General features: G+C 42.3%; 1 protein-coding gene across 2 annotated transcripts; it reads left to right on the forward strand.

Annotated features, from left to right (window-relative positions):
* The first annotated feature begins 2,264 nt into the window (after positions 1–2,264).
* RBBP7 (RB binding protein 7, chromatin remodeling factor) lies at positions 2,265–27,839 on the forward strand. 2 transcript variants are annotated; one of them, XM_060137833.1, is made up of 12 exons: positions 2,265–2,578; positions 3,392–3,536; positions 9,493–9,638; positions 13,254–13,400; positions 14,545–14,660; positions 18,882–19,042; positions 19,830–19,956; positions 20,074–20,151; positions 21,522–21,598; positions 23,535–23,592; positions 26,535–26,645; positions 27,381–27,839. In XM_060137833.1, the coding sequence occupies exons 1-12, from the start codon at positions 2,563–2,565 to the stop codon at positions 27,447–27,449; spliced, it is 1,251 nt and encodes a 416-aa protein (XP_059993816.1). In that variant the 5' UTR covers positions 2,265–2,562; the 3' UTR covers positions 27,450–27,839. The 2 variants fall into 2 exon arrangements, with proteins under 2 accessions (XP_059993816.1, XP_059993815.1); XM_060137832.1 differs by having other exon boundaries at positions 2,267–2,578; positions 13,227–13,400.
* The last annotated feature ends 127 nt before the right edge of the window (positions 27,840–27,966 follow it).

The raw sequence follows: 27,966 nt of genomic DNA on the forward strand, positions 1-27,966 counted from the left end.
TTAGTGGACTCAGCTGACTGCAAGAGAGACAAAAAGACAACCACAGAGAAACTGGAAGATTAGGACCAGAGCTCATAAGGTGGAGTGAAAGGCAAAACCAAAACTGAACAGTTCGCAATTCAAGAGAGAAAAACTGATAGTACATTTTTGACGCAAAAAAGTACCTGACCAAAAAAATTTAGAGAAACAGAAATGACAGATTCAATTTAACAACAACAAAACCCCAAACTAACAAAATATGCTGTACCAGTTACTTTGGGATTGTGTATGATAGTGCCTGAGTATTTTCACAAACTCCCAAAATATCTGCTCCGTATTTCCTACTCAGACCCTCAGTGAGGTGGACAGCATAAAGATTTTAAAGTCAAATCGTCTGGGAAGATTTCTTTTCTTTCAACCATTTAAACATTTAATAGGTTTTGGAAATCATGCCTACCCACCAGAAAATAAGTTAAATATATTAATGGGAGACTGGAAATCGTCTGCCAAGCCTTCTCTTACTGTGCACATGAGGAAGTTCCCATTGAAGCAGAGCTATACGACACAATTATTCTCGAACACGGTGGGCAAACTACAGTCCTCCCATCTAAATCTAATCCGCCACTTAATTTTGCATGGCCCACGAGCTCAAAATGACTTTTCAATTTTCAAGTGGTTGAAAATAATCAAAAGAACATTTTGTGACACGTGAAAATTATATGAAGTTCACATTTCAGTGTCTATAAAGTTTTATTGGAATACAGCCAGGTTCATCCATATTGTCTAGGGCTGCTTTCTCGCTATAACGCTGCCGAGTAGTTGCCCCCAAAGCCTAAAATATTTACTATCTGGCTCCTTTTAGAAAAACGTTTACCAACCAGTGTTTTAGAACAAGAGGGCTGTATTGTTTAAACACCCTTCCAACCCTCTTCCCTCTCCAGCCGCTCCCCCCTTCCCCAGCTTCAGTCACATTCCTGAGGCTGACATGAAAGGGAGAGCGTTATAATAATGAATTGTACCATATCGGAAACCAGAGACACCAGACAGTAAATTTCTATATAAGGTAATACGAGTGGTTCTGCCACGGACTAGAGTAATGCCTGGGTTCGTTTCCCGATCATGAAAGTGGACATCAGAGCAGCAACCGCACGATTTCGTTTCAGAATCACCATCGTCATTTGCAAGAAGGTGCTTGGAAAGCATCACGGCAGCAAGTGTCCCGGCGCGGGGGTGCTTTTGCAGCGGGAGCCTCTCGGAGTCTGGATGTAGACTGAGGCTCCCTTTGCACTAGGCACCTCGGCCACCTCCCCCCAGCCCGTCCCCTCTGCTCCTGGCTCTCATTTTCATTCCCTTTTGGCCTTGCAGCCTGCTTTCTCCTCACCCCCGAGCACTCCTTGGGGGCTACCAAGTTCCAGGGCAGAGCAAGCCTCCGGCAAGCCGGCGCAGGTCAGCTGTGCCCAGCTCTTTCCAGCTTCGCCAGCTTGGGGTGGGGCTACACTGGGACCCCCGCAGGTGACAAGTATGACTCAGCAGGGCCCGGGGCTAGGACAGAGACCAGAAAGCCAGTGCAGGGACAAAATCGCCCGCAGTACGAGAGGCCTCAAACATAATTTGAAGGACTCAAATTTGTGAACAAACAAAAATGTAATTCAAATCAGCTTCGGAGCGTTTGCGGCCTGTGCCTGAACAGGCCGCAGGTTTAGCCTACTAGGGAGGCCCGGCGGCCTCTGCAAAAGGCCCCCTTTGCCTCCGACAAACCCTACCTCGGCTCGACCAGGCCCCAGAAAAGGCCAGTCGGCTGGAGGAAGAACTTTCGGGTGCAGAGAATTGCATGCCCGCGACTGTCAGGGAGACTTTGAGGGCACAGTAGTCTCTCGAGACTAGAAACCATTTTCCTTTCTCGCTCTGAGATTTTGCTTGGCTAAGCGGCGACAGCCTCCCTGCCCCCTACCCCCACCGCCACGGCCACGGCCGCTGCAAGCAGCCACGCCCCGCGGCCTCAGGGCTCGCCGCCCCGGGGCTCGCAGCCCCCACGCAGCTTGCAAGCCGCGCCTCCTTTCGCCCCACCCCCGCGCGCCCCCATCCGCCCCCGCGGCCGGCCCTGGGAGCGCCGGGCGAGTCCTTGCGCCTGCGCCTCGCCGACTTCCTGCCGCGGAACGCCCCGCCCACCCCTAGAAGCCCGCCTCCGAACGCCGCGTGAAACCTGCCTGCCGCACGTCATTGGTCGAGGCGACGAAGCCGTCGGCTCCCAGGCCCGCCTCGCCACCGCCTCTCACTTTTCCCAGGGCGGATGCGCCTGCGCTCAGCTGCCTGGGCGGGCTGGGAGGCGCGGGTTGAAAAGTCTCGTTCCAAGTTTGGAGAGAGAGAGAAGAGCGCCTCAGACCTCGGTACCCGTAAGCGGGGAGGAGGTGAGAGAGAAGGACGCAGCGTCTGGGGAGCACCCAGGCTGTAAGACGGAGCTCAGGCTTCGAGAGCTAGAAGTGTGTGACGTGCCTGGGAAAGGCAGGAGCGCCTGCGGTTGGGCTGCTCTTGGCTAGCAAGGGGAGTCCGAGGAGGCGGCGAGGGGCGAACACCCGACGCAAGATGGCGAGTAAAGAGAGTAAGAGGCCCTGCGGGGCGGCGCGCGGCGGGGGGCGGCGGGCGTGCGAGGCCGCGGCACGCGCCGGCGAAAGGCGCGAATTGGCGTGAGGAGCAGGGGGCGGGGCCGGGCGCGAGGCTCGGCGCGCGGCTCGAGGGGCCTACGCGGGACGGGGCCGCAGCGCGGAGGGCTCCGAGCACTTCCGGAGCCGGGCGTGGGGCCGTGGGTTGGGCCCCCTTCCCGCCACCCTCCCCTCCCGCCACCCCCCTCCAGCGGCGGCGCTCCCTAGGCCCCCGGGCGGAGGCGGCCTCTGCCGCCGGAAAGCGGGCACGGCGCCTCCTAACACGCGCGCGCGTCGACCGCCTCGGGGTCGCGGCCCTTGTCCGGGGGATTCTGGAACCCGCTGGCTTATGGCTGCCGACGCGGGCTTCGTGGGATCAGAGGCCTCTCCTGGTGGGGGATGGAGGGAGCGGGCTGATGGGTTTCTGCTACACGTGGATTCGTCTCGCCGGGTGGGTCGGGGAGGTCCTCTACATACGGGTCGTCATCTTGGAACAGGTGCGAACAGCTGTAACCTGCAAAGCAATTGCGTTGTCTGTGTAATTACCCAATTTTGTATACGCAGGCGGTATTGATTTTAAAGTGCAAAAAAATAAGCTCCCTGGTGTTAATATTCTCTCCACGTTCTGGAAGAGCAGTTGGTTGTTCGTGTCCAAATTAGAGGTAAAGGGAAAGAGGAGATTAGGTGTGGTCGTCTTGAGGTGACCTCCAGTGGAGATTGTGACTCCGATTCCTCTCAGCCACTTAATCGTGTGGGCTTTCTCCAAATTTCAGTGTTTGAAGATACTGTGGAGGAGCGTGTCATCAATGAAGAATATAAAATCTGGAAGAAGAATACACCGTTTCTGTATGACCTGGTTATGACCCATGCTCTTCAGTGGCCGAGCCTTACCGTTCAGTGGCTTCCTGAAGTGACTAAGTAAGGGTTTCTGGCAACTTTTATTTCGCATAAATTTAACTATTGACTTGAATTTCCTAGGGGTTTTTTTTTGGCGTTTTATACATAGAACATACGCAAGTCATCAATTTAGACCTTGCGTGATGTGGCAGGTGATTTTTATTTTCAGGACTTAAGCGATTTATGGGGTGGTTTCTGACGTATAAATGTGGCGTTAAAAGGGGACAAAGAATCTGTTGTGAGATTAAGGATATATGTAGGATGCACTGGATATATTTGACATTTCTTGGACTTAAATATAGATTAGCATTTCTTTGGGCCCCAGACTAATGGATTTCTTAATAACTTTATGGGAAAATAGCATGTGTACAGAAAAGTGCACAGATCATAAGCGTGTGGCTTGATGAATTTTTACAAAGTGAATACACCCTTGTAACCAGCCCCCAAGATGAATACGTCTTAATTGGCAAAGGTGAAGAGAATTTAGCAGCAGTTCACCAACGAAAAGGTGGTGGTGTTGGCTTATAGTATGGGATACACTTTGAGGTTGCTGTTGGTTTTTATAAGAGTGTTCTTTGCACCTCTTTGTAAAATTTCTCTGGTAATAATTGCTGACATTTATTGAGCACTTAGAACAGGGCCTGGCGCATCTGAAGAGCTTTATGTCCTATTATTTGGTTTAATACAACAGTACAATAATTACTTTTTATCATTCTTTTTTTTAAATCATGTGGAAATTTGAGCTGAGATATGACATAACATGCCCCAGGTCACACAGTTGGTAAGTGGTGGAGCAGGCTTTCAAACCCAAACCAGGTGGCCCCAGAGTTGAGGCAACCTCTGCACTAGGTTATCTTTCTCATACAGTTGCACTTTTCCTAGTAGGAACTTGGCCTTGTACTTTATTTTTTTTTAATATAAATTTATTTATTTATTTATTTTTGGCTGCGTTGGGTCTTCATTGCTGCGCGCGGGCTTTTCTCTATTTGTGGCAAGCGGGGGCTACTCTTTGTTGCGGTGCGCGTGCCTTTGTACTTTAAAAGTGTATTAATTTTTGAGTATTGTGAGCATATAACTTAATGAGGATTAATCAAACTCTAGAGAGGGGATTTTGCAAGAACTTTTAAAAATAAGAGTAAATTACCTTCATATAAAACTCTTCATATGATGGCCAGATTTTCCATATGTGAACATTGACTTCCATACAGTTAGGGACTTCCACTGGGCCTCCCAAAAATCTCAATGTAAATGGGCAGATGTGGGAAGAAGAGCCAAGAACTAAATAGTGGAGGTTTCTAATCCTTGACATTTATAACTTTGACCGTCAAATGCTTAAGGGTATTGAGGTTCTGGTTTAGAGCATCATGTGCATTTGACTCTTTGTGTCTTCCTGTTAAGCAGATGATTTACATTGGCTTGGATCTTTTTGACCTACTCTAACTGTAGAAAAGAGCCGAGGCTTTAAAGTTAGAGACGTGAGTTTGAATTCTGCCCCTTGCTTCTTAGCTTTGTGAATTAGGGCAAGTTGGTCAGTCTCTATCCTGGAGTAGTCTGGTCCGTAAATGGAGGTGCTCATGGTTCTGACAGCCTACACTTGAGGAAGTAAATAAGATCGTGCATGTTTAAGTGCTGGCACAGAGTGAGTACACAGTAAATGGTGACTGATGGTAATTCTCCCACCCTTTCCTATTCAGAAATCATTTGTTAGGGTGGAATAGCTCTCTTTTTCCATTTGTATTTCAATGAATGCTGTTTACTGAAGTCTTTTTATTTATTTATTTTAACATCTTCATTGGAGTATAATTGCTTTACAATGGTGTGTTAGTTTCTGCTGTATAACAAAGTGAATCAGCTGTACATATACATATATCCCCATATCTCCTCCCTCTTGCGTCTCCCTCCTCCCACCCTCCCTATCCCACCCCTCTAGGTGGTCACAAAGCACCGAGCTGATCTCCCTGTGCTATGTGGTTGCTTCTCACTAGCTATCGGTTTTACGTTTGGTAGTGTATATATGTCCATGCCACTCTCACTTTGTCCCAGCTTACCCTTCCCCCTCCCCGTGTCCTTAAGTCCATTGTCTAGTAGGTCTACGTCTTTATTCCCGTCTTACCCCTAGACTTTTTTTTTCTTTAGATTCCATATGTATGTGTTAGCATACAGTATTTGTTTTTCTCTTTCTGACTTACTTCACTCGGTATGACAGACTCTAGGTCCATCCACCTCACTACAAATAATTCAATTTCATTTCTTTTTATGGCTGAGTAATATACTGAAGTCTTTTTAAAATGTTACCGATAACATGTTTTGCGTAAAGATTTTAAAATTATAGATCTGTGTATATCAGCCTTATAGATCTGTGTATATCAGCCCAGATATTACTTTTTTTTTAATTTATTTTTTTTTAATTTTTATTTTTGGCTGCTTTGGGTCTTTGTTGCTGTGCGCAGGCTTTCTCTAGTTGCAGTGAGCAGGGGCTACTCTTCTTTGCAGTGTGTGGGCTTCTCATTGCAGTGGCTTCTCTTATTGTGGAGCACGGGCTCTAGGCACATGGGCTTCAGTAGTTGCAACACACAGGCTCAGTAGTTGTAGCTTACAGGCTCTAGGGCGCAGGCTCAGTAGTTGTGGTGCACGGGCTTAGTTGCTCCATGGCATGTGGGATCTTCCCAGATCAGGGCTCGAACCCATGTCCCCTGCATTGGCAGGCGGATTCTTAACCACTGTGCCACCAGGGAAGCCCCCCAGATATTACTTTTATATTAACACTTAGGAACTTAACAGAAAATACTTTAAATTATATATTCCATGGTGTTCTTTGCATGCAAAGAAGTGGGATCTGGTTGTGGTACGTGCAGTGGCTCTGGGAATGCAAGAAAATGCCAGCCAGCCTGCATTCTTGGGTGTTGAGGACGGCTGTCTGGTGCTTTGCAGGGTTCTGTTTAGGGTATGAAGGGACTGTGATTGTGTTTCGTCACTAGGTAGGACAGTAAAAATGTTGGCTACTCTTATAGCCTGGCTCTTTGAGAGATAGGCTCTACTCAACCTCATCAGGCTGGCCTTCTGCCTACATACAGCATGCTTCCGAATGATTACTTGCACTTTCTGAGCTGTTGTCCTTAAATTCACTTAGGTGATCATCCATATAATTGATTTGGCTCTTTAAACTTTTTATTTAGGTATTTCTAAGAAATTATTTTCCAAAACTGCTAGATCATTATTTCATATCTCTTAATTGGATAATTTCTTAAACATGTTAAGACTTACTCTCTACCTAAAAACCTGTGTATACATTCAAACTCAGATGATACAAAACTGCATAAGTCCCCCTTCCACATCCTCTATTCTCCCAGTTCCCTTACCCAGAGTGGAGGCAGTCCTTGTTTGGTGATTTCTTATCCATCCTGCTGGCATGAAGAAGTACATGCTGTGTCCCTCCATCTTTTTTTCTGGTAGCAAGTTGTTGACTTGACTTTGCATCTTAGTTCCCTGACCATGCCCCCTGCAGTGGAAGCATGGAGTCCTAACCACTGGACTACCAGGGAATTCCCAATTCACTTGACTTTTTAATTAGAAGTTTATATTGGAGACTTTTTTCCTATCAGCATGCTTATATATATGTTCTTTTGTTTTAAAGGCTCCATAAAATTCCGTTTATGGATATACTATAATTTATGTCACCAGTTCCTTATTGATGGATATTTGTTTTCAGTCTTTTGCTGCTTCAGGCAATGCTACTGAGAATAACCTTGTGATAATCTGTGGTTGTTGGGTGAATGTCTTAGCAGTAGAGTTAAAGTGGTCAAAGGATTCTGGCACTGAAAATGCACAAGGTCTTTTTTTTTGTTTTGTTTTTGTTTTTGTTTTTGTTTTTGTTTTTTGTTTTGCAGTACGCGGGCCTCTTACTGTTGTGGCCTCTCCCGTCGTGGAGCACAGGCTCCGGACATGCAGGCTCAGCGGCCCCGGCTCACGGGCCCAGCCGCTCCGCCGCATGTGGGATCCTCCCGCACCGGGGCACGAACCCGTGTCCCCTGCATCGGCAGGCGGACTCTCAACCACTGCGCCACCAGGGAAGCCCTGCGCCACCAGGGAAGCCCCACAAGGTCTTTTATAATGAGTGCTTCTGCAGCCTTAGGTGCATCCAGTATTGGAGGAAAATAGATATTGATTGGCTCAGGAAAATAGGCTTGTATTTTAATGATGGAGATGAAAGAATTTGTAGTAAAAAGAAAAATCCTTATGTGATGATCGGGTCAGGGGAAACCAGAATAATTGAATTTTAGAGTCAAAAGGAGTTTTTCAGACCCTCTAGTCCATCTGTGGTCCTGCTCCTTAGAAAGGTCATATGATGGATTGACGTGTTTAACCTGTAACTTTACCTGCTGGTCTTAGTTTTTTCTGCTTAATGCCATTAAAAAGAAGTCACTTTCTTCCTTTTATGTCAGTCCTAACATTGCTCTGTGCTGCCTCCTTTCTCTCAAGTATTCCTATTTCTTTTCAAACGGTTCTCATGAGATATGTTTAGGTTCCCTTTCATTTTAAGCCACTATTCCTTGTAAAGGTTTCATTTTGTCCAAATCCTCCTAAAGTACATTGCTAGAGCCTAATTTTCTAAGTGTAGTTTTTCCAGTTAAAAATGAGTGAATGCTCATGTGTTTTGCCTTCTTCCCTATATAAGTTCATCTCAGATGAAATTAATTATCTTTTTTGATAGCCACGTCGTATTCTTGGTCACTGAATGCACGTCGACTCAGACCCATGTCTTTTTTCAAATAAACTGCTGTTGCTTAGCCATGGCTGCCTTATTCTTTTCTTGGAGTTTTTGTGTATTTATTGCTGTTTTTTACCCTAAGCCAAATATTGGTAAAGTTTCATCTTGTATTTTTTAGTTATTAATAGATTTTTAAAAATAAATTTATTCACTTTTATCTGTGTTGGGTCCTTGTTGCTGCACGTGGGCTTTCTCTAGTTGTGGTGAACGGGGGCTGCTCTTTGTTGCGGTGCGCGGGCTTCTCTTTGCTGTGGCTTCTCGTTGCGGAGCACCGGCTCCAGGCGCGCGGGCTTCAGTAGTTGTGGCTTTCGGGCTCTAGAGCACAGAGTCAGTAGTTGTGGTGCCCGGGCTTAGATGCTCCGTGGCATGTGGGATCTTCCCGGGCCAGGGCTCGAACCTGTGTCCTCTGCATTGGCAGTCAGATTCTTAACCACTGCGCCACCAGGGAAGCCCAGTTATTAATAAATTACATGCCTAGAAGTAACCCACAAACCTTTTTTTCTAAACCACTGAATCCTTTGTGCAACTGGAATTTAGAAACAGATAGTCTAGGCTGTCTGATGCTGGGGCCCAGAGCCTTACTTCTCAGCCTTCCTTACTGAGATGGGACCATGGAACACAGGTGAAAATTGCTCTTCTAGATAGTACAAATGGGAAAGCATTGTTAATAGATCCAGATGCAGAATCATTGCTTAAGCATTGTTAATAGATGCAGATGCAAAATCATTTCTTGGACCAGGGTGCCAAGAGGTATCAGTGATTTCTTCAGCCACAAAGTGAGTTTCCACAGAATAGGGTAACAAAGACCCACCTCCCCTCTCCCGTAAAAATGAGAATGCCTATTTTATAAGCTTTAAGCACCGTAAATATAAACAAGGGGTTTTCACGTAGTGCCATTTTCACTCATAACCTGTTGTTTAGGTGAAGAAACTGAGGCCCACAGGGAAGTTGTGATTTAAGGAATTGCGTATAACTAATTTTAGTTTGAGCCAGGATTTAAACCCAGTTTTTCTGACTCAGCACTTTTTTTTTCCGTTGTACTTTGTTGCTTCTTACTCGGAAACCAGAAACAACTAGTGTATTTAAAATTGAAGATTTTTTTTTAGGCAATAAGTCATGATTTATGAACATGGGGATGGGTGATGGACTGGATTTGTTAGCAACTGATTTCTTAAAGGATTAGTATGACTTTCTTTCTTTCCTAAACAGACCAGAAGGAAAGGATTATGCCCTTCATTGGCTAGTGCTGGGGACTCACACATCTGATGAGCAGAATCATCTTGTGGTTGCTCGAGTCCATATTCCGAATGATGATGCACAGTTTGATGCTTCCCACTGTGACAGTGAGAAGGGTGGTAGGTATACCATATATTCCAGCATTGGTGTCAAGGAATAGGCCTCTAATTATATGCTATTAAAACGTTGTACTAATATCTTTTGGCCCAGCAGTTTAACTTCTAGGACTTTATCCTACAGAACTACTCACCCACATGTGCACAAGGATTTTACAGTAGCAGTATTTGCAAGATTGAAAAATTAGGCTCAACCTAGCAACCCAGATGTTAGTTCATAGGAAGTTGGTCAAACACATTATGGTATGTTTGAAATACTGTGCAGCAGTTACTAAGAATGACCTAACTTTGAATTTTACACACAGACAGGGAGATAAATCTGTATGCACTGGTATGGAAAGGTTTCCAAAATAAAGTGAGTAACTGGTATGTGTGATTATAGTAACTGTTTTGGTAACAGTAAGAATATGTGTTGGTGTAGGCATAGGAAAAAGTCAGGAGGCATTTACACCAAACAGTTAATAGTGGGTTTTTTATGGAAGCTGTTGACTCCCATCCCCCAATCCAATCATACATCCCCCTGTTTTGGTATTCCCACAACCACCCAAGTTTGGTGATTTTGCTAGGAGGACTCACAAGACTCAGCAGATTATGCTCATGGCTAAAGTTTGTTACAATGAAAAATACAAAAGCAGCAGGAAAAAGATAAGCATCAGGGAGTCTACAGAGGTCCAGCACAAGTCTCATCCAGGGCCACACAGGATGTGCTTTCCCTCTGGCAGCAAACGACAGGGACAAGTGTGGACTATCTCTGCTCAGGGACACCCATTCGAGGGTCAGGGTCTCAATCTTTCATGGCGGTTGGTTTTGTAGGCACATCATATTGGCAGCCAGCCATGACAGCTGAACTCGGGACCCCCGTAATGAAATCAGGTGCGTATTATCAGTCTTGATATTTGTGCAAAGCAACCCTGACAGACTGGTATAGCATGGTCCCTTGCTTCAGATGTACCCCACAAAATCAACCCATCAGTGACATCGAGAACATTCTGAGGTCATGGTCCCAGGAGTTGGTCAAGGGTCAGTCATGGGCCCAGTGTCCGTCAGAACTGTGAGGGCTAAGCAACCAGACCTGCTGGGTTAGTGCTTTCCCCACAGCCCCAAATGGTTGAATAGAGCTTTCTTATTGAAAATAAAATTCTACTTTTTAGCTAAAGTCTTGCCACCCCTACTCCATTCCTCCTTGCTTGCTTCTCCAGAATTCATCACGGTCCTGAAATTAGTGTGCCGTTTTCAACTATTTGTATTTTTTATTATTCATACAGTAATAAACATACATAATGTTGTTTTGCAGTTTGCTTTTTTCATTCAGTTTTGTCTGTGTATACTATGTAAATGCCTAGGTCATTCTTTTAACAACCGTATAGTATTCCATTATGCTTAAACCTTAATTTATTCTTCTGTCAAGGGGCAGTTGGATTGTATCTGTGTGGGTGTTTTGCTGTTAAGAGCAATGCTTCAGTGAACATCCTTGTTCCATCTCCTCGTACACGTGGGAGAACTTATGTAGTGGAGTGGAATTGCTGAGTTGTGTGGTATATTCATTGTCAACCTAAAATAATATAAACCTTTTCCAAAATGATTTACTCAGTTTACCACTTCCACAATTCATAGTCCATTACCCTACAACCTTATGCATTATTTCTGTAAATATTGTTGTAATCAGAAAAATTTTAATGGCTGTTAGTCCTAAACTATGTACTTAATTGGACTTTCAGCTTAAGAATTAGTCTCTGTGCATGATACATGGAGATATTGTTATTAGTAACTTGTCCAGTGAATTACATTCTAACAAGTGACTACAGTAATTCACAGTTAACGCCTTTTAAAATTTTCAGTTATGGTATTTTTAATGGATACTATTGTCATTAAGATAGTGATTTTTCAAGCTTTTCCTTTTGAGTTTGAGAAAACAAAGCCCTGTGTACACAGTAAATCTTACCTGGAAGCCCAGCTTTTATTAAAGGAGAGCTGTTCAGTTTGTTTTCACTAAAGGAATTTGGAAACTTGAGTATCTTTGTAGCAGAAGGGTGAGAAAGAATCCTTGGGGTCCACGGTGGTGGGAGATTGAAAATATAAAAGCGGCAGCTTTGGAGCAGGGTCTCTGGTGGTGGCAGGTGATAGGATCAGGAGGGGTGTCTTGGAAAGGCTGAGGCATTTTCTTCCATTGACTCGATGGGAAGGGGAAGTGCTAAGAGGGAAATGGGTGATTGCGTATGGTTGTGTGAGAGTTGTTGTGTGAAATGGGCTATGACTTTGAGCCTCAGAAATAGTAAGCAGTGTTTGCCATAGAGAAGAATGGCTAAATTCTTCCCCCCATCCCCCCACCCCCGGCCCCGTGGCTTGCGGGATCTTAGTTCCCCAACCAAGGATCAAACCCGGGCCCCGAAGTGAAAGCACTGAGTCCTAACAACTGGACCGCCAGGGAATTCCCAAGAATGGCTAAATTCTGATAGTAAGGCATGGGAGCTAGTGTTGCTTGAGCATTCCCACATAGCAGGGCCTGGCTGAAACTGAGAAAAGGCTTACTGCTTTCGGTGTGTTTTCGCCAGGCCCCAGCCAGTCTGTTTTAGTTGTTACCTGCCTGGTTTCATTAGGCATTTGAGTTAGTGTTACTTGACCTGAGACACAGGGTGAGCTGAAAAGGAATGTGCAAAGGAGAAGAGATATAGGTCAGGAAGAAGTAACAGTTATAATGTGAAGCCTCCGAATTTTTTCAAGTCAGCAACTAATTCAGATTTGTATCTACGAGCACAAAAGAGAACATGTTCTTGTTTGCTCTTATCTGCTTAGATGTTCTCTACTTGTATTCTTTCTGCTATCACCTTGCTTCTGCTCCGAAGTTACACTTTTTATGTGGCTTTCTCACTTTTCCAAGGCCTTTTTTTTCTCCCAAGGCCTTTTTAGTAACTATTTAACATTGTAGTCATATTCCTACACCAGATAGGGAGGTTAGCCCACTCATTTTAGCTTTGGCACTCCACTAGCAGTTGAACCGACATGTTCAACTGGATTGAATGTGTTCAGGGATTCTGGTGGAACTGACGTACGTGTGTGTGTGTGTGTGTGTCTGTCTGTCTGTCTGCCTGTCTGTCTTGGGATTGAGTGGGTGTTAGTTGGATTTCCGATATGAGGATGTTTTTGACTTTAGACTCAAGGAGTGTTCATACTCCTGAGGATGAACCTGTCTTAATGAAACCTAAAATACAATTCTAATTTCAGCACTTCCAAATGAGTTGTATTTGAACTAAAAGGCTGAGGTGTGTTAATTGTGTGGTTGTTTGAATTTTCGTGAATAATTACATCATCTTCACAACTGAAAGAAGCTTATTTTTAAATGTTTTAAGTCCAAGGTGGAACTGAACTGCATAAAATAGGTATCAACATTTTCCAATTCACATGGGCTTCGAGAATAAATTAATTCCAAGTGACAAGCGAGCCTATATTTTTGTGTTCTTGCGTGCCCTCTCTCCCTCTCTCTTGGCAATTTGTGTTGTATTCTGTCAGATTAAAATCTCAGGTTGATTAAACTGAGTGACTTGTGAATTTTAATCGTAAGTGTATGTGTTTATTTCTTTCTTCTCACATTAGAATTTGGTGGCTTTGGTTCTGTAACAGGAAAAATTGAATGTGAAATTAAAATTAACCACGAAGGAGAAGTAAACCGTGCTCGTTACATGCCGCAGAATCCTCACATCATTGCTACAAAAACGCCGTCTTCTGACGTGCTGGTTTTTGACTATACAAAGCACCCTGCTAAACCAGGTATGTAGTAATAAAGTCAGACCATTGCTTGACCCTTCTTCTTGATTCAAAATGATAATAGCTTTGACGTCATTCAAACTAGTATACTCTAATTTTTAAAGGTTTAGAAATTGTTTCAGGGGTCCCAAAACCATGCCAAGTTCAGTGATTTAACAGAAGAACCTCACAGCAGGTTATTATATTCCTGGCTAAAGTTTATTAGAGCAAAGGATATAGAGCAGAAAAACGGGAATAAAAACTGGCTAAGGTTTATTACAGCAAAGGTTACAGAGCAAAGGCAGGAGGAGAAAGATACACATCAGGCAGAGTCCAGAGAGGTCAGGCATAGTCTTGTGAATCCTTCTCCTCTGGGGCCACATACCACAGGGGCATAAATATCTCTGCCCAGGGAAGCCCATTTGAGTCTCAGTGTCTGGGGATTTTATGGAGGTCTGGTCACACAGGTACATTCTGCTCTGTGACCAGCCATGGTAAGGGAAACTCAGGACCCCAGCAGTGAAGCCAGATGCATCATGAATCTTGCTCAACAATCCTACAGGTCTCGACAAGCTGCCACAGCATGCCCCACTGCTCTGGGCATACACAGCTTCATCAGACGGCGACATGAAGAATTTTGTGAGAGTCACATTCCCAGGGGCTGGCTAGGTCAGTCATGGTTGCAGGCTACCTTGGAGACATGCAAGGACTGAACAGCCAGACCTGCTGTGTTAACTGTTTCCTCACAAAAATGTTCTTAAAACTGGACTTGGAGCTGGGGTGGGTTGTCACCATGTAAATTTGTGGGCTGGTATAGTTTTCAGTATTTTGTGTTAGAGCTTAGTACTAGGTTTTGCAAAGGAACAAGTCATTTTATGGTCACGAAACCTGGTTTGCATTGAGTATTTGAAATGAAGCACAGAGAACAGCTTTTCAGGGAAGCAGAGAGAACAGCTTTTCAGGGTGGTCGTGGGTGAAACCAAGTCCTTGCTTGTGTGTGGTGCTTTTCCAGGCATTATGATAAATGTTACGGCTCACTCAGGAGTGGGAATTTGCTCTTACCAGTTCTGATAAACAGATAATCACTTAGTAGTTAATGTATTTCTTTTTCTTTTTTTTTCTTTTCTTTTCTTTCCTCCTTTTTTTTTTTTGTTTTTTTTTTTTTTAGACCCAAGTGGAGAATGTAATCCTGATCTTAGGTTAAGAGGCCACCAAAAGGAAGGCTATGGTCTTTCTTGGAATTCTAATTTGAGTGGACATCTCTTAAGTGCATCTGACGACCATGTGAGAAACCTATTCTTCCTAATCTACTCATGCACTGAGAGTTAAAGACTGTGTCACGGACAGCTCTGCACTGATGGAGACTAATAGATGAAAGGTTTTCTAAGATAATACTGATTGTTGTGATAACATTTCCACAGGATTTAGAGAAATGGTTATCACATTGCCCTTTTGGAGCCTTAGAATTCCACAAAGCTCTTTTGAAGCAGCCTTAGAGTGGAAGGAAAGTGGGCAAAAGGTGTCCCATTATTTAACAGTGGGCCTCTGTAATGGAGACTCTTTAAAGTGTTTGTGAGGCCTGATTAATATAAATTACATTTTAGTTTAGTTGTTTTTTGTTTTTTTTGGGTTTTTTTATACTGTTTTTTAAGTGTACAATCTGTAGGTTTTAGTATATTTACAAAGTTGTGAAACCATCACTAGTATCTAATTCTAAAACATTTTCATCAAATGTCACAAAAAGTAACTCCATACCCATTAAACAGTCACTCCTTCCTTCCCTGAGCTCCTGGCAACCACTAGTTTACTTTCAATCAATAGATTTGTCTTTTCTTGATATTACATATAAATGGAATCATATAGTATGCGGCTCTTTCTGTCTGGCTGCTTTTATTTAGCATTAATGTTTTCAAGGTTCATCCATGTGAAAGCAGTGTCGGTACTTCATCCCTTTTTATGGCTGAACAATATTCCATTATATAGATATACCACAATTTATTCATTTATCAGTTGGTAGACATTTGGGTTGTTTCCCCTTGGGGCTACTTTTGAGTATTGCTACTCTGAACATTTTTGTACAGGTTTTTGTGTAGGTATGTTTTCATTTCTCTTGGGTAGTCACCTAGGAGTTGAATTACTGAGTCATGTGGTAACTTTATGTTTAGCTGTTTGAAGAACTGCCAAACTTTTCCAAAGCAGCTGCACCACTTCACATTCCTACCAACAATGTATGAGGCTACCAGTTTCTCCATGTCCTCACCAACACTTGTTATGGTCTGTCTTTATTATAGCCATTCTAGTGGGTGTGAAGTGGTATTTCATTGTGGTTTTGACTTATATGTACTAATGGTGTTGAGCATCTTTTCATGTGCTTACTGGCCATTTCTGTACCATCTTTGGAAAAATTTGTATTGAAATCCTTTGTCCATTTTCATTTTGTATTTCCTTGAGAGTGCTTTATATATTCTAGATTCAAGTCCTTTATCAGATATATGATTTTTTAAAAATTTCTCCCATTCTTTGGGTTGTCTCTTCACTTTTTTCCCCCCCCCCGGTATGCGGGCCTCTTACTGTTGTGGCCTCTCCTGTTGCGGAGCACAGGCTCCGGACACGCAGGCTCAGCGGCCGTGGCTCACGGGCCCAGCCGCTCCGCGGCACATGGGATCTTCCCGGACCGGGGCACGAACCCGTGTGCCCTGCATCGGCAGGCGGACTCTCAACCACTGCGCCACCACGGAAGCCCTCTTTTCACTTTTTTGATGATTTCCTCTGAAGCCCAGAAGTTTTAAATTTTGAGTTCAGTTTATATATTTTATGTCACTTTTGCTTTTGATACCGTATCTAAGAAACCATTACATAATCCAACATCACAAAAATTTACACCTATGTTTTTTCTAAGAATTTTACAGTTTTAGCTCTTATATTTAGGTCTTTGATCCATTTTGATATGGTGTGAGGTGTAGAGGTCCAACTTCATCCTCTGTGTGTGGCTATCTAGCTTTCCCAGCCAATCTTTCCCTGTTGAGTTGCCTTGGCATCTTTTAATATAAAGTGTTTTAATTAATGAAAAGTACCACACAAATGCAAAGTGATTTTGTTAATTTATTATAGATCAACGTTTGTAGCATTCTTGCCACTAACAGCCCCATATTTTCTTTCATGGTTCCCATGCTGTAAGCCTGAAGTGTCTGGTATGACTCCAAGTACAAGCCGAGAGTAGACTTCTGGAGCTTTTGAAAGCTCATGTAACTTGGCCACAGTTAGCGTTTTATGTCAGCTTTGTGAGAGAAGGTTACTTGCCTTCTTCCTTAGTATATCCCCATACCTAGAACAGGGCCTGTCACATCACAGACCTTCTTTATTTGTCTGTTAATTGCAGTTTCTGTTCAGCTTTTTGAAATATTCAAAGTAGGCAATTGGCCCAATCAAGATTGTTTAGTTACAAACAACCAAAACCAACTCTGGCTGATGGTTTTGTTTTGTTTTGTTTTCTATAATTTTTCTCTACATTTTTGTAAATTTTAAATTTTTACTATTTTTATTTTTTGTTTTTAAGGATATTCTTCAGGGGCATTTTCTGAGTGCTTTTAAAAAATATCTCTTTTAATTTGTTTTTAAAAAATAAATGTATACCCCCTTCACCTATTTCTCCCACCCTCCACCCCTGGCAACCACCAATCTGTTCTTTGTGTCTGTGAGCTTGTTTTTTGTTGTTGTTTTTAAGTTTCCATATATAAGAGAGATCATGTGGTATTTGTCTTTCTCTAACTTACTTCGCTTAGCATACTGCCCTCAAAGTTCATTTTGTCACAGATGACAAGATTTCCTCTTTTTATGGCTGAGTAGTATTCCATTGCGTATATACAGCACATCTTTATCCGTTCATGCATTGATGGATACTTAGGTTGTTTCCTTGTCTTGGCTATTGTAAATAATGCCACAATGAACATGGGGGTGCAGATATCTTTACGAGTTAGTGTTTTCGTTTTCTTTGCATAAATACCCAAGTGGGATTGCTGGATCATGTGGTAGTGCCATTTTTACTTTTTTGAGAACTTCCATAACTATTTTCCTTGGTGGCTGCAAAGATGGTGCTGGCTGATTTAAACAGAAAAGTAATTGATTGGAAGGGCCTTGGGTAGGGTAGCTCACAGAAGTGCTGTGGCGGCTAGAAAATGGTCTGGGAAAGAGAGGAGGCCGGGTCGTTGACCCAAATTAGGCCAGTGAGGATGTCATTCTTGCCACCCTTGGAAAGTGGATGTAACACCCCCGCCCCCCAATCATCAGAACAGATTCTCCTTTTGTTGCTGTTCACAATTCAAAGACCTGGTCAGATGATTGAGCCCATGTCATGTTCTTGCAACCATGCTCCAAGGGAGGCCGGGAAGCAAGGGTCTACCTCAGTTCTCTGGAAGGAAGCTTTCCTTTGTTTCCCTCAAAGTGAACATCCTCCCAACAGGGAGGATGGGTTATACTCAGGAACTTAACTGCTAGTACTTTTTGAAGACACCAGGCTGGGAGTTGCTAGTCATAATTAATAGCTGACGTTTCCCAAGGGCTCCACATATGCCAGGGATCTTGCTAATGTTCCCAGGATCCTTCTGAGGTGAGGAACAGGTGATGGCAAGAGTTCCACACGTTCCGTCTGTTCCGTGCATGTACATTGTGCAAGTACCAACAGAGACTAAGGGCCATGTGTATTATGTAACAGAAACCCTTTCAGGTAAAAAAAGTGATTTATAAAGAGATGAAGCTGATACTAGTGTCAGTGGAATTAGGTCGAATATAGCTTAATGGAATTACCTCTTGTTTTAAACCATTGAGATGAGAATCATTGCGCTATAGCTTGCAGTATTTTTTCATAGAAACTTAAGACTTTTCTCAACTATTTTTATGATGAGATGTTAAGAAGAGACTCAACTCCCAGAGCCTGCTGATCTGTGATCTTTGAGGTGTGGGCAGGCCCTGTGGCGTCTTCCAGTAGCCTCATAGGGGTTCCTAGGTCATTCACCTTTTGCACTTCCCGATGTGTGTAGTGGTTTCTGCCATGAAGTGAGACTTGGCCAAAGGCTTTTGCTTTTTAAGAGGCATATTTTAGTTTTAATTCCCAGTCTCCCAACCCAGCGTTAAGTTTTAAGATGTGCATTTCTGTTCAGTAGATACCGAACACCAGGCTGTCAGTGTTGTGTTGTGTAATCTGGGTGAATTTTAGATACTTGACTGAATGTATGTAGGTGGAAACTCTATCTTGAATTTCTTGCCTGCCGCCATGCTGTCTTCCTGTCCCCATTACACCGTATCTTCCTTGCCCTCTGCATCTCAGACTGTGGAAGCTGTACCAATACACTCTTCTGTTCATGGAGCTTTACTTTTGTTTATATTTCCTCCTCGTGTTTATTTGTAACTTTTATATAGTTAAGTAGTTTTGTTTTTAATAAAGGTGTTTTAAATAAGGTGTTAGCATTTAAATTCAGTATCTTATAACTTGTTTTGTTCCTTCTTCAGACTGTCTGTCTGTGGGATATTAATGCAGGACCAAAGGAAGGCAAAATTGTGGATGCTAAAGCGATTTTTACTGGCCACTCGGCTGTTGTAGAGGATGTGGCCTGGCACCTGCTGCATGAATCATTGTTTGGATCTGTTGCTGATGATCAGAAACTTATGATGTAAGGTGGAAAATTCAGTGGGGTCTCATTATATGGGTGTCCTGAATGGCCATCAGTGATTGTGGTGGCCTGTGGTTTGATTTCTTTTTTTTGTAATTATGTCTTGGCCTTCAAAAAAAAGAAAAAAAATAGCTTTAGTGAGGTATAATTGACATAATAAACTGCAAGTAGGTATGGCCTTTTTACATAAAAGTTACTGTGCTGTATGGTTGAACACAACTTTTTATTTAGAAAAAGAAAGGAAAACAGGTATGTACACACAAAGAAACATGCTTAGGGCAGTGGTATGTATCAAAATTGGGATCAGGGTGGTTTGCATTGAAGTTGAGGGAGAGAGTGATTGCATCAAGGCATGGCCACGGGGCTGCATTCAACTGCCTGGAATGCTTTTTATCTCATAAGCTAATATCTGAGGCAAACAAAGCAAAACACGGAAATTTGACAAGGCTAGGTTGTAGGTATCAAATTGTTATTTTCTTTATGTAGTATTTTGTGTACGCTTGAAATAGCTGGTAATCCAGACAGGAACGTAAGGAACAAGAAAGCAGAAATAGCCCTAGTTTGTTTTGCGCAGGTTTAGCACATATCAGTTAGTGGTTGGAAGTCCAACTCTGCGTGGTTGGAAGTCCAACTCTGCGTGGTTGGTGTCCCTGAAGGGGCGAGTTAGCGAGAGAACAGTGGCGCGGGGTGGTGCTGGTGTGGGCGCCGAGCGTTGGGGAGAGAGGCTGGGTCGGGTTGAGCAGCCTGCTCGTGTGCTATGTGCCTTGCTTGTACCTTTGTGTTTTAGATGGGACACCAGGTCCAACACCACCTCCAAGCCGAGCCACCTGGTTGATGCGCACACCGCTGAGGTCAATTGCCTGTCGTTCAATCCCTACAGCGAGTTCATTCTCGCAACTGGCTCTGCGGATAAGGTTTCTTAAGTTTTTGCATACTTGGTGTTTACAAACCCAGTGGTCTTGTTACTGCAATATTGTAAAATTCTTATGTAAAATGCATAAATGAATTCCTTTTCATTTATTTTTCTTCAGACTGTAGCTTTATGGGATCTGCGTAATTTAAAATTGAAACTCCATACCTTCGAATCTCATAAAGATGAAATTTTCCAGGTATGTGACAGTTTTCTGATATCTGTCAGATTTTAGTAACGTTTTGGTAGAGGGAAATCAAAAAATTTTTTTCTTTTATATCATGGTCAGTGGGCATTGTTTTTTCGTTGTTGTTTTGTTTTTTTTGGCCAAACCTCGTGACTTGCAGGATCTTAGTTCCCCGACCAGGGATTGAACCCACGCCCTCGGCAGTGAAAGCGCAGAGTCCGAACCACTGGACTGCCAGGGGAATCCCTGTTTTTTATTTTTGAAAGCTCCTCTTCGCCTATGTAAGTTAACTAGTGAGAAATAACTTGGATCTTTTTAGAAACTCTTAGTTCAGAAGTAGAAGGAAAAAACCTTGCAAAATAGGATCAGTTTAAAAAGTGAAGGGAGTTCCCTGGTGGTCTAGTGGTTAGGATTCGGCACTGTCACTACTATGGCCTGGGTTCAGTCCTTGGTCGGGGAACTGCGATCAGCGGTGTGGCACGGCAATCAATCAATAAAATAAGTAAATAAAATTTTAAAAAGTGAAATCCAGAGATTCTTCCCTTAAGGTATATCAGCATGGTGGGTCCTCTAGTGAAAAATATCTTGTATGTGGTTTAAAACAGAGATTTGCATAGGCTAAAATATACTTCATTGAAAATGTTAAAAGCTTCTGGGATGGTTTTGGGGCTGAATAAGTTTATTTGGACCCCTAGCTGAGTTCCCTTGTGTTGGGGAGTATGACCTTCCTGGGGGAAAGCTGAGGAGATGGTCCAACAAAATTGAGTTATTTGCAGTGAGGTGGATGGACCTAGAGTCTGTCATATAGAGTGAAGTAAGTCAGAAAGAGAAAAACAAATACCGTATGCTAACACATATATATGGAATCTAAGAAAGAAAAAAGGTCGTGAAGAACCTAGGGGTAAGACGGGAATAAAGACAGACCTACTAGAGCATGGACTTGAGGATACGGGGAGGGGGAAGGGTAAGCTGGGACGAAGTGAGAGTGGCATGGACATAAATACACTACCAAACGTAAAACAGATAGCTAGTGGGAAGCAGCCGCATAGCACAGGGAGATCGGCTCGGTGCTTTGTGACCACCTGGGAGGGTGGGAGGGAGGGAGACACAAGAGGGAAGAGAGATGGGGATATATGTATATGTATAACTGATTCACTTTGTTATAAAGCAGAAACTAACACACCATTGTAAAGCAATTATACTCCAATAAAGGTGTTTTAAAAAAAAAAAAAGAGTACCTGAAGGGACAGAACAAAGAGGGTGAGGCCTTGTAGGCCAAGGAGAGGGTATAGAACACGAAATGGGAAAATGTCAAGGATTAGAACAATATCCACAAACTTAGGAACGGATGATTCTTTACATTTTCAAATATGTATTGCTAGGTCCACTGGTCTCCACATAACGAAACTATTCTGGCTTCAAGTGGTACTGATCGCCGCCTGAACGTGTGGGATTTAAGGTAACTCGGTATCTGGTGACAAGAAATTGCATAAATATGCTAATCTGGCAGATTATGTAGTAATTCATAAACTAGAAGAGCAATTTGCTAACCCCAGTTTAATAAGTCTAATATTAATTTTAAGTACCTTCCTGAAGAGTCTGTTCCATAAAATAGAAGTGAATCAGCAAATGGACTGTAAAGTAAATTTATGCATATGTGAGTTTTGTTTTTCTATTGATAATTAGGACTGAAGTCAGGGGGCGGGGGTGCATGTGTGTTTCAACATCAAAATGATGGCATTGAAAACACTTCTGCTGTAGAAGGGGGTAAAGACATTAGCTGTTCATGTCTCCTTGGGTCACACTTACACCTGCAGGACTAGTCTTTCTCAGGTTTTTTACCATTTGCTCTTCTGTGCTTTCATTGGTTCTCTTCGCAGGTATGAGCTCCCGCTGTGGGTTGTGTAGCTGCTGGGGTAAACTTGGGAACAGGATAAGCACAGCCCGTGCTGTCAGAGATCTTAAGTTCTTCTGGGCGCTCATTGTGTAAAGAGTTGCTCCCAATTCTTAAAGTTCCTTGACTGCAGAGTTGCTGTTGCAAGAATTTCAGACTCCTTTGCTTTTTTTGAGCCTTTAGAGCCATTAATAATGTTCCGTTACATACATCTCTGTAAGATGTCCTTATCTCAAATTTAAATCATTAAATTCCTGAAAATAACTTCTTTCCTACCTGTATTGCTTTGAAGTGGACTAAGTTTTTAGTCAAGGCTGCCTTACTTACAGAGACAGTAGACCCACTTTTCAGTGTATGGAATAGAGACACTGCAGAATAAAATGCTTGTGTTGTAAAACTGCTAAACATCTAATGTTCTGTGTTCTTATGGAACAAACTCTGGCTGTGATAGATGCTTGAAAATGTAGAGAATCTTTAAAACAGACACTTGAGTGATTTTTTTTTTAACTTGAAAACAATTTTAGTAGTAAAATTAGAAACCTTAAACAAAAACTACAGTGTTGTATGAACTGGTGCAGCAAGGTTTGAAAGTCTGATGTCCTGGCAACTGGATTGTCTTTAGGGGTGCCGTAAATAAATTTGCAGGCATTGTATAATTTCTTCTTAAAGTTTATTCATGTCTTGCTTGCTGTTAAAAGCATACATTAGATAAAATTATGGATTAAAATGGTCGATGTTAGCGATTGTTCTCCTGACAGTGGGAGGAGAAACATAATTGTCTAGCAGTCCCATGTGTTTGGCTTGTTCGATTAGCTTTATTGGAAAGAAAAAGTCTAGCACATGGAAAGTTGTGTATTTTGGCTGTATTTTTTTTTTTTAAGCAGCTATTACTAGCAAAGTCCACCTGTGTACCTAGGTATCAGGGCTGATGATTGGTGTGTAACGAGTGATTTCACTGTTGGAACTGCTGGCAGCAAATTCTACAAATTGACGTTTTTAAGATAAGAAAAAATTAAAACTTAACCTTTCCTTGGCTTATATATTCCATAGTTAAAGTTGTTTTGTTGTCATATCTTTAGACACATCTACAGTACTGATGTGTAATTGTATTTCACTCCTGGGATGAAAAAGGCTTTAAGAGTGAAGTGTAGGGACTGGGCATCAGTTCTTCTGTAGATATTTTATATTCTTTTCACCTTTTAATCCTAATGCAGGAAACACCTCAGTTAAAATAGTGAATGAATTTTAAGTTAATATTTATTAACAATAATTACTATTCTTCAGCTTCAGTTATGAACGGCTCTTATTACCATTTCCAGGAAGTAAGCACCACACCCTCCCACCAAATAATTAATACAAAAACTCTAACCGATAACACTAGAGAAGTAAGTTGCTTTTAGAGTGTGTGTTTTAGGATGGGATTTGTGGGCTGATGCTGGCTTTGCAAACATAGATGCTAGAAGAATTTCAGTAATGAAGGCATTGTGTTCTTTCTCAATAGCAAAATTGGAGAAGAACAATCAGCAGAAGATGCAGAAGACGGGCCTCCAGAACTCCTGGTATATATTGGCTTTTCTTAATGCAAGATGAAATGTCATATGCAGACTGGACTATTTGTCATTGTTTCATGTATCTGGAAAATGAGTCAAGAACTTCAAATTCTAGCTCTTGAAGATGATTTCAAATTGGAGGCCTTGGAGGTTATTGTGATAGAGTTTTGACATTTATTGAAAATAGTAAATAGAGCCCAGTAGGTTTTACCAATGTTTCACTAAGAATAATTTAGGCTCCTGGAAAAATAGTGTATAATAATTTCTCACTGATTCTCTCAATTATGATGTTTCTGAGGGTTTGGGGGTGAGGGGCATTGATATTCAATTAGCAATACTTAACACTTTCTAACAGTATGGAAAAACTTAATGACCTGATTAAGTTCCCTGCTCAGAAAAATGAATGCTTCCTCGATCTTGTTGATGCCAACAGTGCCCACCATCTTCCTCCCATTCCTAATTAAATTATCTTGGCATCTCCTTGGCCCTTTGAAGGTTTGCATGGTGGTATCTGTCCTCATCCTTCCTGACTCTGAGTCCTTCATTGTACACTTCAGGTCACTTTTCTATGATTCATTGCCAGACTTGGTAATGGTTCTTTGTCCTCACTCTGAATTCAACATTTATCTCCACCAGTCATTTGGCAGATAACCACTCGTTCCTCTGTAACGTATATTTAGCTCTTAGGCCAGTACTAATTTTGGGAATGCTTGGGCTTTGCCCACCACTTTTAAAAGGTAAAGAAGGCCATTGAGGATGAGCCCTGCACACAGAAGATGTTCACTAGATGCCACATAGTATGGCCATCCGAGACCCCCTTACTCCTTGCCCTGTGTGTTACCGTGCCTGACGTACTAGCACGTTCAGTGTTAATACTTCTGCTGCTTATAGTATTTCTCAATAAAGTGCTACCATAGACAGATGACAGCATCTAAATGCTGTATTCTGTATTGGGTGTCTTAATTTGAGAAGTCTGTTTTGTGATGCAGGGCCTCGTAAACTTTTTAAGTCTTTTTTTAGCTAAGGTGTTGCTACCAACCATTTTTACTTTTTTCTTTTTTTTTTACTTTGTTAACGCTTACTGAGATATAATTTACAGATCATACAGTTCACTGAAGTATACACTTCAGTGATTTTTACTATGTTCATAGAGTTGGACAACTGTCACCACAAGTCAATTTCAGAATATTTTTTTTTACCTCAAAAAGAAATTGTACCCTTAACCATCACTTCCCAGTCTTCTTTTGTGAGCCCCCGGCTACCACTAATCTACTTTCTATCTCTCTAGATTTGCCTGTTCTGGATGTTTCATATGACAGGAATCATGCAGTATGTGGTCTTTTGTGACTGATCCTTGCAGTTAGTGTATAATGTTTTTAAGGTTTCCTGCTAGTTTTTGATATTGCAGGGAGAGGACAATGTATTTGTACAATGTCTCTGTAACAGTTTCATGGGCCTTGACAAAATCCACTAGTATTTTGCTGCTTTTTTCATGAGAGTCTGAAATCAAGGGACATTTAAGTGTAGTAAACTGGATACTAACAAGAATTTAAATATAACAATGTCTTGATTTAATGACTCCTGTATATATTCCAAGCCTGTGGTCTGAAAGGATTTTCACTTATGTCCCCTTTATGACTATATTTAAAAGCTGTTTATCCCATTTTATACTAGGTAAAATAGTTACATTGCATATAACCTAATTGGTGGAGATAGATCTCACTGTCAAACTAAAGTCAAATCTGACTTTCTGTCAGGAAGGGTGACTTACCAGTTCATAACAAAGTATTCATATTCTCCATGTGAAAATTGTTTCTTTTTTTTAATTTTAATTTTTTTTTTGGCTACACTGGGTCTTGGTTGCTGTGCGCAGGCTTTTTCTCTAGTTGCAGTGAGCAGGGGCTACTCTTTGTTGTGGTGTGCGGGCTTCTCGTTGCAGAGCATGGGCTCTAGACCACAGGCTCAGTAGTTGTGGTGCACGGGTTTAGTTGCTCCGCGGCACATGGGATCTTCCCAGACCAGGGCTCGAACCTGTGTCCCCTGCATTGGCAAGCGGATTCGTAACCACTGTGCCACCAGGGAAGTCCTCTTTTTTTTTTGGCCGCGCCGCGTGGCATGTGGGATCTTAGTTCCCTGACTAGGGCTCGAACCTGCGCCCCCTGCAGTGGAAGCACGGAGTCTTAACCACTGGACCACCAAGGAAGTCCCAAGAACTGTTTCTTCTGAATCTTAATTCTAAGATGAATAAAGCCCAGTGCAGGAAGTAAGACTGCCCGCTTCAGCATTTCTTAGCAAATACCTCGGTTTAGGTCTTATGGGGGACCTTCTGGAGTCCCAAGAATTCTTTTTTTCCCCAGCCTTGGGGCAGTGTGCCTTGGAGAGATTGAAGGATGGCTGAGAAGTATGCCTTTCCATTAGTAAGGGGGAGAAGGGGATCTTTCAGGGGGCCACAGAAGAACCAGGAGACTCCAGGTTGGCCAGTTTTAGGAGAGTATGTATAACATAAGACATCCTGGAAATGTATGACCTTGAATATTTGTATCTATATATTTGCTAATGAGGCAGAATTTTAGTGTTAATTATATTAGCTATGGAAATGGCACTGTGGTCATGAAGGAAAATGTCCTTTGTTTTTGGTGATGCAGGCTGAAGTATTTAGGGGTTAGGTGTGCTGTCTGCAACTTTATGGTGGCTCAGCAGGTGGTGTGTTAACGAAATAGTATTTGGGGAACCTAGGTGATGGTTATCCAGGCGTTCGTTGTACTATCCTATCACCTTTTTTGGAGGGTTTGGAAGTTGCCAAAATCAAGAGTGGTGGAGGGCTGGCTTACTAAGCCTGTACCACCCTCACTCCAAACTGCAGTTCAGCGACCTGTTACAAGACTGATGCTCTAAAAACTAACTTCTAACATGAGATATGAAACCAAGGCTTTTTTTCTTCTTATTAACAGTTTATTCATGGAGGACACACCGCCAAGATATCAGATTTTAGTTGGAACCCCAATGAGCCTTGGGTCATTTGCTCGGTGTCCGAGGATAACATCATGCAGATATGGCAAATGGTGAGCCTAAAGTATTTATTTTTCCTCAATGACTATCTTGGAGAGATTTTACTAATGATGTAATGTAATAGACATATATCAAACATTTAGGTACATATTATATCAAATATTTATAGAAAGTCTGAAAAGACCTTTTTCCATTTTAACAGCAGTCTTTAAGTTCAATATGCACCTGTTGGGTTGGGAGAAATCTGTGCACGTTGATGTAGACATAGCACCTGCTCCGATTTTCATGATCGTTACGCCCTTTATCAGCTGGGCTCTTGGCATCACTGCTCCATGTCCAGTGTCTGATATGTCATAGGCATGAAGGATACGGGAGGAAACATCAGTGCGTTCACACTGAGATACTGAGTTCTGTGGTGATGTGCACTAAGCACTTCAGGACTATCACTCCGTCGAAGTGTCTGAAATGCTTTTGGAAAACACCTTTTATGGATAACTGAAATAAGTAGTAGTGCATGGGCAGCTAGGTGTGTGTGTGGAGTTACATGCTGGCAAATAATTTTTGAGAACACTGGCGTGCCTTTTCCTCATGAAATTTATTGGTCTTTGGGGGTAAAACAAAAAGGAAACTAAGTTTTACTCCAAAATGTGTCCACATTTAATTTCCAGCACTAAATCACGCTGGCCAGTGACAGCTAAAATCTGGATAGAACTAGTGAATGCTATTTTTAGATAGTCTTGTAAAATCTTTGGGGAGTTTTACCTCTGATTTTATTTGGTTGTCTCCAGGCTGAAAATATTTACAATGATGAAGAGTCAGATGTCACAACATCGGAACTGGAGGGGCAAGGATCTTAAACCCAAAGTATGAGAAACGTTTCTATTGAATGTAATGCTACACAAATGCTTGATTTATCAAGCGCCAAAATGGCATTGTATAGTAGAAAGTCTAAGTGGGGTGGCATATGGCGTTCTTTACCTTCTGATCCTAGCACTTTTCAAGTGAGCTATTGCGTACTGTATCATATTGTAGCTTTTAGGGAAGAAAGGAATGTTGCTTAAGAAAGATCATCAGCCATTGTTTTAAAATACAGTAGCAGGGTACTGCCTTTGATTCAACTATTTTAAGTCCTTGTTTTCTCAAACTAAGTGCTTGCTCTTCCTAAATATGCAAGAATAATTAACTTTTACACTTTTTCCCTCCAACACTTCTTGATTGGCTTTGCAGAAATAAAGTTTTAAAATAAACTTTGTTTTATTCTTTTAGAACCTGGGTTGGGGGGGTGTGTGTGTGTATGGATGGATCTATGTATGTCCCTTCATGAGGAGGCTGTCAGGGTATACATGCTGAGAACTACCTGAATTTCTTTCCAAG

This window comes from Lagenorhynchus albirostris, chromosome X (genome assembly GCF_949774975.1).
Source record: "Lagenorhynchus albirostris chromosome X, mLagAlb1.1, whole genome shotgun sequence".
NCBI lineage: Eukaryota > Metazoa > Chordata > Mammalia > Artiodactyla > Delphinidae > Lagenorhynchus > Lagenorhynchus albirostris.